We start from the raw sequence: 14,621 nt of genomic DNA, 5'->3' as shown, positions 1-14,621 counted from the left end.
CAAACACTTTGTCCAAACCATGGGAAAGCCATGGATACTAGGTTGGCTCCCCAATATGCCAACTTATTTGTGGGCCACCTTGGCTTGTTTTTTTAATCTGTTTGAACTGGCTTATCGAGAAGAAGGTAGTAATGAGGACAGATGATCTTGTGGTTAAGGTACTGTACTGGTACTCAGGAAATCTAGATTCAGTTTCCAGCTCTACTACAGACTACCTCTGCAATCTTTGACTAATCATTTAATATCTCTGTGCTTTAGTAAAAAACAGCTGAGGATCTGGGCCCATTTTTCTTACTTTATAACAAGACTAGACAAAAGAAGGCCCAGTGCTGGAACTTAAAAAGACTAGGGTTCAATTCTGTGCTCCACCACAGACTTCCTGTGTGACCTTAGGCAAGTCACTTAAGCTCTCGGTGAGTCAGTTCCCCATCTGTAAAACAGGGGTGATAACAGGAGTATTACAATGATAAACACACTGAAGATCATGAGACACCGAGATATTACTGTGGTGGGGATGTAAGTACCTAAAATAGACAGATAGAAACAAGAACGTATAAAAATAGAAAGTAATATTTTTTTTGCTCTAGATACAAGAAGATACAAAAGTCTTGTACTTCCTGCTTTGGAATTACATTGATATTCTTTTGCTGTAGAGATGGGAGTGAGCTGAAAAGTTCAGATCCACATCAGGCACCCCAAAGCATCCAAAAGGAGAACAGAGTGAAATTTTCTGACCGAAACTTTTCAGTGAAAAATTTCGGTTCAACAACACTAAAACATTTTGCAATTTGACATTTTCAAAATTATGAACAACTTTTCATTCCAAAATTTCCTCTTATTTTATTTACAAAAATTTAAACCATTAAAAAAATGCTCAAAATCCTAATGAAACATTTCATTTTAAGTTGCGCAAAATGTTTCATTTGAACCAAAACTATTTTTTCCAACTTTTTAATTTGCTGAAAACTGAAAGTTTTCATTTTTGGTTTGACTTGAAACTTTTTCCAATCTTTTTATGAAATTGCCAGCGAACTGAAAAATCTGCTGTTCACCTTGCTCTACCCTCAAAACTTTTTTTGTTTTTATTTGTTTGTTTTATAGTCAGGGCCCATCTTTGTTATGAGGAAAAGTAATAAAGACAAGAAATTCAATCCGATGCAGAGAGCCAGCACACGGACTATGCATGACTTAACTCCCATTTAAGCTTCACTTTGGGGGCTTAAGCTGTACCAACATTGCACAGGCTTTCTGCTGGCTCTCTGCATAGGGGTGAATTTCATCCTCTGAAAGGAATAAGCTTTGTGGATAGTGAATGAGCTGGGGACACATGGACTGAAATTCTGGTCTCAGTGAAGTCCATGGTGGGTTTGCCATTGACATCATCAAGGCCACGATTTCAACCAATGTGTCTTAAGAATTTCTATTTCATATGGAAGTGGATAATTTGATTTCTTATTAGGGGATTAAAATTGAGTGAAATCTTCTCTCTCTTTTTTGTATGCCTAATAATGTTCCTTTCTTCCCATTTTCTGCTTGTTTTTTTGTATGTCTTTTAGAACCTCTTCCCATAAGCAGCGTTTCTATCTATGACTACAAACCATCTCCAGAAACGGGAGTGTTGTTTGAAATTCAGTATCCAGAGAAGTACAATGTTTTCACCAGAGTAAACATAAGCTATTGGGAAGGCAAAGACTATAGAACAATGTTATACAAAGGTAGGAAGAAGAAAAAAAAAACTATTGAAAACAATGCAAATATGGTTAATATAAGTATCAACCATCTATTGACACTTCATTATTGGTGTTGAATCTACAGGAAAATAAAAAGGAGTGTCAAGTGACCTGTAGATTTAACGTAATTAGTGATTCTAATTATTTATATTTATTATTATAACTACCCATTTAAATAGCCTATATGTTATAGAGAGGTAGGAACCTCTCCGTAGTTGAGATGGCCACTCATCTTCAATTTTAAGGCCAATTCCTGTCCTAGCTCTAATATCCACAGAGAAAGGAATATTGTCCTCAGTACTGGAACATGAACACTGAGGATAGGATAGAATTTTCCCATCCAAACTGAAATTAATTGGGCAAGGGGTTCCCAATTTATGACATCTCAAAGTAGACATGTTCACTGGAATCTAAAACATGTTCTAATCTCTTCTTTTAGTGCTGTTTCGTAGCCAAAAAGTCAGAAAGAAGAAGAGCTACAATCTAGTTTATAGAACTCATGTGGAGATATAGGGTGAAATTCTGGCCATATTGATGTCAAGGTCAAAAGCCAGGATTTCACCCCGAGTGCCCAAGACCAAAGATTTGTTGCTTGAACAGTTAACTGTAGCAGGTATTAAAGTTATGAATTGTAACATTGGAACGACTTATTGCCTCAGAAGGGCTTAAAATGAGATAACAGGTGATTGACAAAGAAATGTAAAACAATGGTACTGACTGAAGACCTCTCGTGCTTCCTACACAAGCAGACTGCTGGTGTGAGGGCCGCAGCTGCCGTAGAACCTCAGGGTGACGAACACCTCGGGAATGGAGGTTGTTCGTCACGCTGAACAAACCGTTATGGTGGTTCTTTCCCAAGTTTACAACTGAACACTCAGTTAATACAGCTTTGAAACTTTACTGTGCAGAAGGAAAATGCTGCTTTCCCTTTATTTTTTTAAAATAGTTTACATTTAACAGGATATTGTACTGTATTTGCTTTGGGGGTGGGGGGCGGTCTCTGTTGCTGCCTAAGTGTGTACTTCCGGTTCCCAGTGAGGTGTGTGGTTGACTGGTCCGTTCATAACTCTGAGGTTCTACTGTACATCACAGCTCAGGAAATTATATTCTCATGACAGAGCACATAAACTCTTCTTCAGGTTTCAAATGGAAAAGTATTCTTCATTTTCTCCCTTAACCTGTTAGGCAAGTTTGGTGTCTGTTCCCACAATCCATACCACAGCTCGGTCTGTTTCCGTGATAAGTGAATGCTTGGCAGCAACAGCTACAGTTGCTGCTAAACCGTTTCCATGATAAGATTTTTGTCTCCACTCATTCATAAGTTTCTGAAATATTCACCTTGTGGGCTGAAATTTTCCAGGCTTAGACTCTTCTCCTAAAGGGGAAATGCCATCCCAATGAATGTGTTGGTAAAAAAAAAAAGATTTGTTTCACTGAGTTTTCAGCCAGCTTTGCAGAATCAGCTGCAATTTACTGAATGTTATCCTGAAAGTATTTTGGGTTGGGAAAACGTAATCACCCCTAACATTCCATGGCAATGTGATGACAATGAATCCGATCATATTCTACCTTCAGTTATGCTGGTTTAAATCTGAAGATACTCCCACTGAATTCAGTAGAGTCTATAGTATCCGATGCGAATGAGCTTGTCCTGTGAGAATAACTCTGAAAAGTGACAAAAGGATCTGGATATATACACACACAGTACCCAAAGGGTTAATACTGTAGATACCTTATTTGCTCAGAATTGCACAATAGCCAACAGAATTGCCCTAACAAGCAAATGAATTTTATTGGATGCATAATACATAAAGTCACTACATAAGAGTTGCCATGCACTGCTGTTCCAAGGGGTGGGGGGAGTAGTGAAATTGACAGCAATATTTGTCAGCCTCAACCAATGGTTGACTTCATGGCTGTACAGCTGCTATAAATAAATAAATGCACCCTGGCTTTTTGTTTGTTTATTTGAGGCAGGCATTAATCAGCCACAAAGTCCACTCCCCTCCCCTGAAATAGCCCGAATTTCCCCTCACTCCCACATGCATTAATGTTAGAGATTAACCCAGATCTCGGCATTACAAACTGGGCCCATTTCTGCTATGTGTACAATGAAAGTTGTCCATTGACTATCTTATTCTGAACATGATGTCTTAATTCACTAGAAGACCAGCGAACTCTTGTATGCAGTTGTTACAGGGGTTTGGAAGCTTTTTTTCTTTTTATTAGCTGTTTTTTTATATGCTACTGTCATGTTGAATAGGGTTGCCAGTTGCAATGATCTTTCCCAGGAAAATCGTTCATGTTTATTTTGCTGCTTTTTGCATCTAAGTACCTTTGACAATCAGGAAAAACACTGGCAAACTCAATTATTGGCATTTTATCACTTAAACTGGGCTAACCTATGTTAAATATCCAAAACATTGCTCATTTAAAGTGTGCCACCATGTTATCTGAAAGTGAACATTTGATGTATGTTGGGTTGTTGGTTTTTTGTTTGTGTGTTTTTTTCCCTTCTACAGATTTCTTTAAAGGTAAAACAGTTTTCAATCACTGGCTGCCAGGAATATGCTACAGCAACATCACATTTCAGTTGGTGTCAGAAGCAACATTCAACAAAAGCACGCTAGTAGAATATAGTGGTGTCAGGCATGAACCCAAACAGCACAGAACAGGTGAAGAAAATGTGTTTATATACCATTGACAGCATGTCTACATGCAACACAGTGCAAGGAGTAATGTCTCAGTGTTTCCATGATGAACATTTGCTTATAAAAAGTACGTACTGCCTAAAACAAGATATTCTAGGCTTTCTCTCCAGGGATAAGAAGCAATTTGCCAGCAGTTACAAATTACCACACACCTCTTTCCACAGCAGAATATATTTATTTAAGAGTAAAGGAATAAAGAGAAAACATATAACAGGTAACAAACGGACCAGAAATTGGCCATCAATCCTATGGGGGCTCTGACAGGCCAAAGTCCTTCCAACATTTCAGCAAGTGTTGGGGCCCCTACTGGGACCAAAGGTTATGTCCGTTGGCTGGATCAGAAAGAGAAGGCCATTAGTCTGTTTAAACTCAGCTTTTTACACCAAACGCCCTTTCTTTGTTCCCCTTAGGCCTTTCGTTCCTGTTGGAACTAGTATATGCCAACCATCCTAGAGGTAGCATTTCTCTGGAGCTGTTTACAATCTCAGGGATTGCAGTAATCACTCCCCACTGTTTTTCAGTTCCTGGATGAACTGCAGTAATCCTTCTCCCATGGAGCTAAATACAATTCCTAGCCCACAATGTTACACAGAACATTCATAAATTTAATACAGTACAGTCTACAAAGGTACTGAATGTGGCTGCAGTCTGTTACAGTAGTTATTGTACAAAATTCTCCAGTTAGAAACCCATGCTGTATCATCTGAAATTTTAAGATCAAGCTTTCCCTTGATATAAAGCGTTAACTTTATTCTAGATGTTTGCACAAAGCTGGCTGCTAAAATTGAGGGAAAAGCCATATAGTGATCAGGATGACATTTTACATCCTGAGTTGATGTGCTGTGTATTAAGATATTTTTTCAGTATTTCTCAACACTTTCACAGTTCCACAAAAATAATTTTCCATGCACAAGAGGATTTAAAAGGTACAATGAAAGAAACAAAGAGCCCAATTTACAAACAAGCACTTGATTATTTTTACTCATGTTCTCACATCAGAGCAACTTAGTTGGGCTACTCGTGAGTAAATTTATTACATTGTCCCCAAATCTACACTATTACACTCCTGTACATTCTAGCCCTGATTATTCTCTCAGTTTACGTTTGTTTTACCCATAAGGAGTTAGTCTTGGCTTACACCTGTATAAGCAAGAAAAGAATCTTAATAGAAAGAACAATAGAAAGAACAAAATATTGTGTATTTTCTCTTGCTGTAAACTAGACATGCTAATTTCCATGAAGAATTAACTAACCGCTGTAGGAATATATTAAACATACCTATTGGTTGTTTTTTTAAAATCTTTTTTCTTCTAGTTCCCTACCCACCTCGAAATATTTCTGTCCAAATTGTACAGATGAACAAGAATACCTGGGAGGAACACAGTGGGAATTTCCCAGAAGAATCATTCATGGGACTACAGGATGTAATAGGGCAAGAGAAACTTACCCATTTTTCTAATGATCCAACTGAAATTCCCTCAGCAAACACCTCTTATTCATGGCCTGATTACCACTATAACAGCACTGATTACACAACTACATCCCAACCATACTGGTGGACTAATGAAGATGAATCGCCAGAGAGTGAAGATGAGTTTGTCAATGCAGTTCCCAGTGAATATGAGAACACCAGTACAGCCAGCATGTCAGGGAAACTTGCATCAGAACCTCCCTCTTTCCTTCCTGTGCAAATGGTGCTAAGCTGGTTGCCACCAAAACCACCCACGGCATTTGATGGATTCCATATTAACATTGAAAGAGAAGGTAAAGTAAAACCCAGGCCTTTTTTATATCATTCCTAGTGGTGAATTCTTCTCCTCAGAATAATTAGGGGATAGCAAACCTTAAGTATTTTCATTCAGATTTTGTGTGTCTGCAAAACGGGGATGGACATAAGAATATGCATTAGTTGTGTAATACATGGTTTTCTTGTTTCTGGTCAGCTGTCCCTGCCTTTGGAGAAGTTTCCCTATGGAACCTGCAGTAAAAGAGAGCCTACCTTTCTCTCTCTTCAGGCAAAAGTGTCTCTAAATGGAAAGCTGGAAAACATGTTCTGTAGGGTGTTTAGGGGGTGGTTGGTGGGGTATGGGGGAGGGCCTTTAATGCATCATAAAGCAATGGTGAGGTAACCTGTGCTAGAGATTTTTCATCCACTTCTCCAGATGATTTTTCAACTGGCCCTTTATGACAACCAGTTTTCCTCAACTTTCTGCTGTTTGGGGAAAGGAAATTTTTCAGAAAAATAAGGGGAGAGAAGAAAACATAGCAAACCCTTTTCTTCTTCTTCTTCTTCTTCTTCTTCTACATTGTTTTTCACTTTCAAGTGTTTCATGGTCACGACAATCTTACTTTATCATCAGTGTTACTGAATGAAATTTTGACCATGGTCTATTATTACTTTACACCTATACATGAGCCTCGGTCATTAATTATTCTTGGGCTGACAGCAAGGGAATAAAACTACCTGCATAAATCCAGATCTCTTCAATACCTTTTCATCCTGCAGTAGAGGCAGCATTAGCATATCCAATACAAATCAGTTCCTCAGTAGCCAGAGCCCTCTCAAATTTCAGTTAATTCGCACTTTCTTTTTCTTCTTCTTCTTCTTCTTCCCTGATTTAGAGAACTCCACAGAATTTTTGACGGTAGGTGAGGATACTCACGAATTTATTGCTGAACTGAAAGAACCGGGGAAATATAAGTTATCTGTGACAACCTTTAGTTCCTCTGGATCTTGTGAAATTCGGAGAAGTCAATCAGCCAAAACGCTTAGTTTTTACATCAGTAAGTATCTAAGTGATGATTTCACCCATACAGTGTATCTTTAACAGTGTATAAGGTGTGATAAATGAAACCAGATTGCCCTATTTATGCATCCCAGGGTCGCTTTAGCTCTTTTGGCCCCCAACATCACACTAGGAGCTCATCTTCAGCTGATTACCCACCATGAGCCCCAAATGTTTTTCAGAGTCATTGCTTCCCTATCCTGTAAGTATGACCTATATTCTTTGTTCCTGGAAATACACATTTACATTTAACTGTACTGTATTAAAACACATATAGATGTGTACATCTAGGAACAAATGCTGTTTTCAGTTTGCTTTGAAAGCCTTTAAGACGGCACAGAGATTTATTAGGTGCTCTTTGCTTGTCCTATCAAATCCCAAAAGACTCAAGACTCTCAGTATTCTAGGTGGATTTTGTAAACCTTTCTGGTGGCCTGCCAAGACTGAGGTATCCACAGGAAGCACGTGGGGAGAAATTACCCCTCCCTCTCCCTTTATCTGGCTAATTGGTCTTTGTGTTGTGAAATGTACAGAAGTCGGGGAGCGGAATACACGCTCAGACTGTTGCTATTGGCACTAATGGGCCATCTCAGCAGCAGAGACCAAGAGCTGATTGGGCTTGGAGACCAAACTACATTGTACTATAGCAGTGAGTCTTACGGGTGGGGCAGTGTGGGGAGCTCTTTCTGCTGTTGTCAGTTCTGTCCTGGGTCTGTCGGTGTAAAGGGCTGTCATTTCAGCACCTTTCACTAGCATGAAATTAACTATTAACAGCAGAATGTTTTAAAAGACGCAAATGCAGGCACTCTAAATGCACAGGGTAAAGCCAGGCATGTGGCCTGTCTTATGTGTTCTTCTCTGGAAATGTTTTTTAGGTCCGACAGGGGAATGGATTGAAGAACTGACAGAAAAGCCCCAGCATGTGAGTGTGACTGTGCTAAGTTCTACCACTGCCTTAATGTCCTGGACGTCTTCGCAAGACAGCAGCAGCAACAACACGATAGTGTCTGTTGTGTCACTGACCTGCCAGAAGCAAAAGCAGAGTCAAAGACTTGAAAAGCATTATTGCACCGAGGTAAAGGGCAGAAAATATAGACTCCTCAAATACAGTAAGAAAAAGAAACACATTCAGTAACCCTCATTATAATGTTGCTCACTGGGTTGTGTAAGAAGCGAAGTTTTATCCATCAGTCCACAAGCAATGTTATACACTTATGAACATTATTGCAATAATAATCCACACCACTGCAGTGACACAAGTCTAAGCAGAGATAAGACACCATCCATAAGGCCCTGATTCATTAAAACACTTTAAGCATGTGCTGAAGTCCATTCCTATTCATGAAAGCATTTCAGTGTATATTTAACTTTAAGCACGTGCATACTTTTTTTCTTAAACTGGGGCTAAAGTTTTCATGTAGAATAATATCTAGCTCTAAATGTCCCCAAAGTTGAGGATGATGGGCTCTGAGGTTTCAATTCAGGCCATTGTAGTGACAGGTCTGAGTAAAGGGTGCAAGTACAAATAATCCAAACTGCCCATGTTCTAGCTGCATCCCAGCCAGTACAAATTCAGACTTCTGTGGGTTCAGGTTAACCAGAAGTGGTTTATGATGTGATGACAAAAAACCTTGAGGTAGAATAGAGGAAGATGTTCTGGTTTGGGTTAATTGAACTTTGTGGTTAGAATGTGGGCCTGAATGACAGTTTCATGAGCACTGCAAAAAATGTATTCATGACCATTTATTTGAATAAAAACTGAGAATTTGCTTGAAAAGTATTTGTATTGCTTTTTAAATTATTTTCATTGAACGTTTGCCAACCTCTAACCAGAACTCAGACAGGTTCTCCTGCCTCTATTATTGATGGCCGTTTGTTTGGATACTCCCTGGCAAGCAGAAAGAAGTAAGACTTGGTACAGAGTTCATCCATTCCTTCTCCCTTTGTCTATAAATAAAATGTATCATACCTTCCTAAAGGAGCTCCCTAGATTGACAGTTGCACTAGCATCTCCACATGCATAGTAATAAAACATTCTTCATGCTGACAGCTGCTTATGCAATTTCATGCTGGTAATACAAATTGTTAGCAATTGCACTAAGATTGTTGCTGAAAAAACATCTTTCCCCAATTCACTGAAAAGATGTAGTAAAAGATACTTTTCCCAAGGCTGCTCTGTACATTTACTGACTCTTCAGAATATAAGATTTGTCATACTGGATTGGACTGACTCCACCATCTAGACAGCATCCTGCCTCTGGCACTGGCCAGTACCTGATGCTTCAGAGCTGAGGCTTTTATGGCGATTCTTCAGTACCAGATGCTTCAAAATGCAGGGGAGGAATCCATAAGGCCCCTAGCTAATTTGCTGTACTTGAGGGGCAGGAGAGGGTAATTCCCTTCTGACCCAAGCAATCAACTGACACCCTGACTCTCATGAGGTTAGAATACTATTCTAATATTGCCTTTAGCTCACATAGCTGCAGATGAATTAGATGGCCACAAAGTAATCCCAGATGTTTATTGAAACCACAGTATGTAAACACAAAGTTACACCCGAGAGGAATCTGGTGCTCTAGTCTCATTACCATACAATATACACAATGTAAATGGCTTCTTGTTGTCATGACTGACCTTATACTGAGGTAATTCTCTGTGACAAATCAGGAGTGAGCTCAATGGGCTGAGCAGTCACAATTCCCATCTCAGCATTTGGCCATCCTGTTTTCACTAAAATAATCAACATTTCGCCATTGACTGCAGTAGGTTCAGAATCATGTCTTTTGCTGCTGAAATGCAGTGAGGGGAGTACTATTGCAGCCCTCCTTTTTTCTTTCTTACTCACCAAATGAATACTTTGTGTCTTATTTGTTCCCCTTCTGATAGGTGAATTCAAGCAACAGCATCATTGAAAATCTTGTTCCCGGTGCCCAGTACCAGGTTGTGATTTATTTACGTAAAGGCCCATTGGTTGGACCTCCTTCTGATCCTGTTACATTTGCCATTGGTAACCCATGCGTCTACTATTCAAACTGACTTTTTGTTTTGAACAGCTTATCTATTAGATCTCTTGAGGTGTTCCTCCACTGGAGCCGGAGGTGTAATTTCCCGTTCGGGTAGACATACCCACGCTAGTTCTTGTCAGGCTAGCATGCTGACAATACCAGTCGGCACAGGCGACGGGACAGACTAGTCACTCCAGATGGGACTGTACTTGGGACAGTTAGCCCATCCCACCACCTGTGCATGGTGGCTGCACTGCTATTTTTAGCATGCTAGCTTGATCCAAGTTAGCACAGATACATCTACCCCAGCTTGAAGTTATACCTTCAGCCTCAGTGTAGATGCATTCAGAGCCTGTTCAGAAGTTTAGCATATTTTGCTGGGTATGCTTGCCATGTTGGTGGTTAAAAGAGATTATTTTTCATGTGTTGTTTAACTCCATTACTGAGGATGGGAAGAAGTGCATGAGGTATCTGAAGGTGTCTTCAGTAAAAGGAGTGACACCGCCTGTTATAGGATTAGGCTTTCACTCCAGCATACAAGGAGTTATGTCTAAGATTGAGAAATGAAGGGGCCTGAAGTTAGAGACCTATATTTATGCTTAGGCACCTAAATAAATAGTGTAACTTTTAGAAGTGCAGAGCACCCATGAGAGTCAATGTCTTCAGCGGGAGCTGAGAGTAGTTCAGCACTTTTGAAATTAAGCCATTAATTTGTACATAGATTTAGGAACCCAACTTTAAACTAACAGGTTTTCTGAGCAAATGCCCCTCGTGGGATGCAGTGTGCCACCGTGGCTAAGACACTGGACTGAGATTCAGGAGACCTGCTTTTTTTTCCTGGTTCTGTCACTGGCTTGTCATGTGCCTTGAAAGAAAGCAGGTGACTAGCAATTAGCACTTCTTGTTTCTTCTCCACACCACTACGCACTGTCCATGATGGAAGGAAAAAGAGAAAATGACAAAATTAACTAAATAAGACCTGCCCAGAGCCCCACAAAGTCCAAGCAGTCTGCTTACACACTGCCAATTGCAGGATCTGGGTCTAAGGCAATATGTCCAGATAAGTAGTCTATAAATTGGTGAGGAAGGTATTTTTAATAGAACGGGGGGGGGGGGGGAGTTTGGGGAGGTCATTAGAGACAGCTTGTGTCCAACTTCTGTGAAATATCAAATATTGGGCAAATTTTACAGATTTCCCATGTTTTTCACAAATATTTGGGCTGCCAGAGTTTTTTTCACTAGCTGTAAAGACTTGAAACATTTTCAAATTTCTGCTTTTACTTGAAAAGCTAAACCAAAAAAAAAAAAGAAGAAGAGGAGGTAACCCTCTCTAAGTCCTGAACCCATGCATAGCTCCCACACATGTAAAGTTCTTGCCCAAAGGCCATTTCTAGGTATATCATCTTATCTGGATTTTGTAACAAAATTAGACATGTCATGGACTCAAACAACAGCCTGTGACTGTGAATTTTCCCTTGGTTACAGCACAGGCAAACAAGGGCAAATTCATCATTCAAATTCCTATTTAAAAGGTTTGGTTTGATGAAATTATTGGTGGTGGTTAAGGCTGAAGCAAAAATAAGAGAAATAACACTTACTAAAAGTAGTTCTCCTCTTCCTCCTCAGTGTCATAGTTTCATTAGAAAGATATCAACAGATTCTGAGAAGGTGCTGAAAGGATAGATTTATAAGGGAATGGTTGATTTTGTGTGCTCTATTGCATTCGGGCATTCTGGGTTTTATTCTTTGCTCTGGCACCTACACAGAGTGGATTAGACTCTGCAACCTTTACTCATGTTGAGGAATACCTACTTAAGCAGATAGTCCCATTGAAGTACACATCTAAGTGCTTTCCAGAATGAATAAAGGTTGCAGAGTCTGGCTGTGTGAGAGATTTGTTCAAATCACTTGACCTCTCTCTATTTCAGTTTCACCGTCTATGAAACAGAGATAATAACACTTGCGTTCTGAGTCTTAACTAATGCTTGTAAAGCACTTTCGGATATTTTCCATGGACGGTTGAATAGACATGAAAGTATTCGTTCTTATTGTCAACGCTTTCACAAGTATCGTGATTTTTAATGCCTCAGTTTTTGACTACCTACACTGGGACACCTTAAAGGATCCTGATTTTCAAAAAAGTTCTGAGCACCCTCCTTTGAAAATCAGACCTCTTCAAGTCATCTCAGTTGAGCACCCCAAAATGGAAGAACCCAAAATCTGTAGTCATTTTTGAAAGTTTAGACCTATAAGAATTGAGGGACTAATGCTACAACTTGTTACTTCTGTGTGGAGTCCCAAGCAAGCTGTTAGGCATATGCACAGGAGTAATTATTGCCAGAATGGACCAAAAATATGAATAACTGGTTAAAGGGGAGAGAAAACTAACTCTGAAAATGTGTGTAGTTGCTAATGATAATGTGAATAACCCCACTTTCTTGTTTTATAGTACCCACTGGAATAAAGGATTTGATGCTTTATCCTTTGGGACCTACAGCTGTGATTCTCAGTTGGAACAGGCCTTACCTTGGGGTGTTCAGGAAATATGTTGTAGAAATGTTTTACTTCAACCCATCAATGATGACCTCTGAGTGGACGACCTACTATGAAATTGCAGCTACTGTCTCCTTAACTGCATCAGTGGTAAAGTAACCATTACGGATTATCTCCCACACCTGCACATATGGTGCTTGCTCCTGGTAATGTTTCTTTCAGCTTTTGCCCACTGACCAGCAGACACATCAGATTCTATTAAACCCTGGACGTTTTTGCATGCGATAGAGGTTTACCATGATATTAGAGAGAGATTTTCCCCAGGGAATACCAGAATACCATGGTAAAGTTAATGCATGTGCAAATTATTAATTGGATGTTTAGGAAGGGGATAGTAGATGGACTTTCCCTCCACTGGAGCGTGGGTGGGTTCAGTGGTTATACATGGCACTCTCGCCCATGGGTGTTTGGTGTTCCAAGATTTCAGGGAGGATTCCTTCCCAGCCTCAGTCCTTGCAGGACTTCCCTGTGCAAAGTTCATTTGCTAGGGCTGTGTTCAAGGTGAGAGGATTTGACCCAACAGAATTAAAACATTAACCACTCCCCACTAAATTTACTGTGCACTTCCACACTTGTGTGGTCAAAAACTTTTGCAACTGTAGCATCTCCATGAGGAAATAGCATAAAGCCCCATCTACATAACTGACATTGATAATGTCAGTGAGCCATCTGGAATATTTAGTTTTTGAGTTATGTGCATGCCAAAAGAGACTTAAAGGCCCTGAACCTGTAAATGTGCTTAAGCATATGCATAAGACTTTGCAAGATTGAGGACTTTCAGCAGAAGTGTACACTTCATCCCCTCAGCCCCCTCCCTGCCACACACACACACACACACGCTTTTCGAGCTGTCAAGAGGGGATGGATAGATTTTGTTAAAACTTGACCTTTGGACTGAGAAAAACCATAGACAATTTCTGCTGAAAAGGAGAATTGTTCAGGAAGTTGAGTATGCAAAAAACAGGGATAGCAATAGGTGTTGCTCCTACTAAAAACTACAATGATTTGTGACTCATGCATAGCACCAGTCATGTAGTCATTATAATAACACTGGTTTAATTGGAATTGAGCATGCAACTGTAAATTTAAAATATAAAACTCTAAGGAAATGAGAACGCAAAATAAACTATTCAATGAGTAATTAATTTGTCATTATCATGATGCAGCAGAATTAGAGTAAAACCCAAGAGATCTTAGAAATAATGACATTTAATAGGAAGCTTCAGAAGTCAAGATGGTTGATGACAAGTAATATTGTTCACTGTTGTGTGCAATTCTAGTTTATATTGATGGGAAGTACATGCAGAGACGAGGAGTTAGAAGTCCTTTATCTTGATTTAAATCTTTGCTTGGAAGGATTAGATTTGTATTGGTAAATGTCAATTTCACCAAACACACACAAAACAATGAAAAAATATTTCCATCAACAATCATTTAAATTTACAGATAAGCAAAGTAAGAAGAATGCTACTTAAGAACTTATTGCTTTGATGTAAGTGTAACCCTTCTGCCCATCAGAGTTGGCAGCAACAAGGGCCGGGTTCAATATCTAGGGGATCCATTCCAATAACACAATGCAAACCAGCTCGAGCCCCCACCCGGTGACCTGGGACAAATATATACCACCCCCTCTGGGCGCCTCCAAGAGGCAGTACTTCCCCTCTCATAAGCACCTAGTCTGAGTGTAGCAAAAAGCCTTTTAATAACAGAGAGAAACAATGTGGCATTATGTTGGGGAAACACCACCAACAGGATTCATAACACAACCCATGAGCAAAAAACCCACCCCAGGCAAATTGGGGCATGCCCCTTTCCCTTTGGTTCTTGAGTCCAGCA

General features: G+C 39.7%; 1 protein-coding gene across 10 annotated transcripts in view; it reads left to right on the top strand.

Moving 5' to 3' along the window:
• Positions 1-14,621, top strand: part of PTPRO (protein tyrosine phosphatase receptor type O) — a 222,263-nt gene that overhangs the window by 142,126 nt on the left and 65,516 nt on the right. For 9 of the 10 annotated variants that reach the window (XM_073319271.1, XM_073319239.1, XM_073319260.1 and 6 more), the window contains exons 3-9: positions 1,557-1,715; positions 4,253-4,405; positions 5,756-6,205; positions 7,064-7,225; positions 8,103-8,302; positions 10,114-10,234; positions 12,682-12,875. In XM_073319271.1, the coding sequence (XP_073175372.1) occupies positions 1,557-1,715; positions 4,253-4,405; positions 5,756-6,205; positions 7,064-7,225; positions 8,103-8,302; positions 10,114-10,234; positions 12,682-12,875 (1,439 nt within the window). The other variant, XM_073319301.1, reaches the window with a different exon arrangement.

Source organism: Lepidochelys kempii, chromosome 1 (assembly GCF_965140265.1).
Source record: "Lepidochelys kempii isolate rLepKem1 chromosome 1, rLepKem1.hap2, whole genome shotgun sequence".
NCBI lineage: Eukaryota > Metazoa > Chordata > Testudines > Cheloniidae > Lepidochelys > Lepidochelys kempii.
This window is presented reverse-complemented; position numbering and strand designations above follow the sequence as displayed.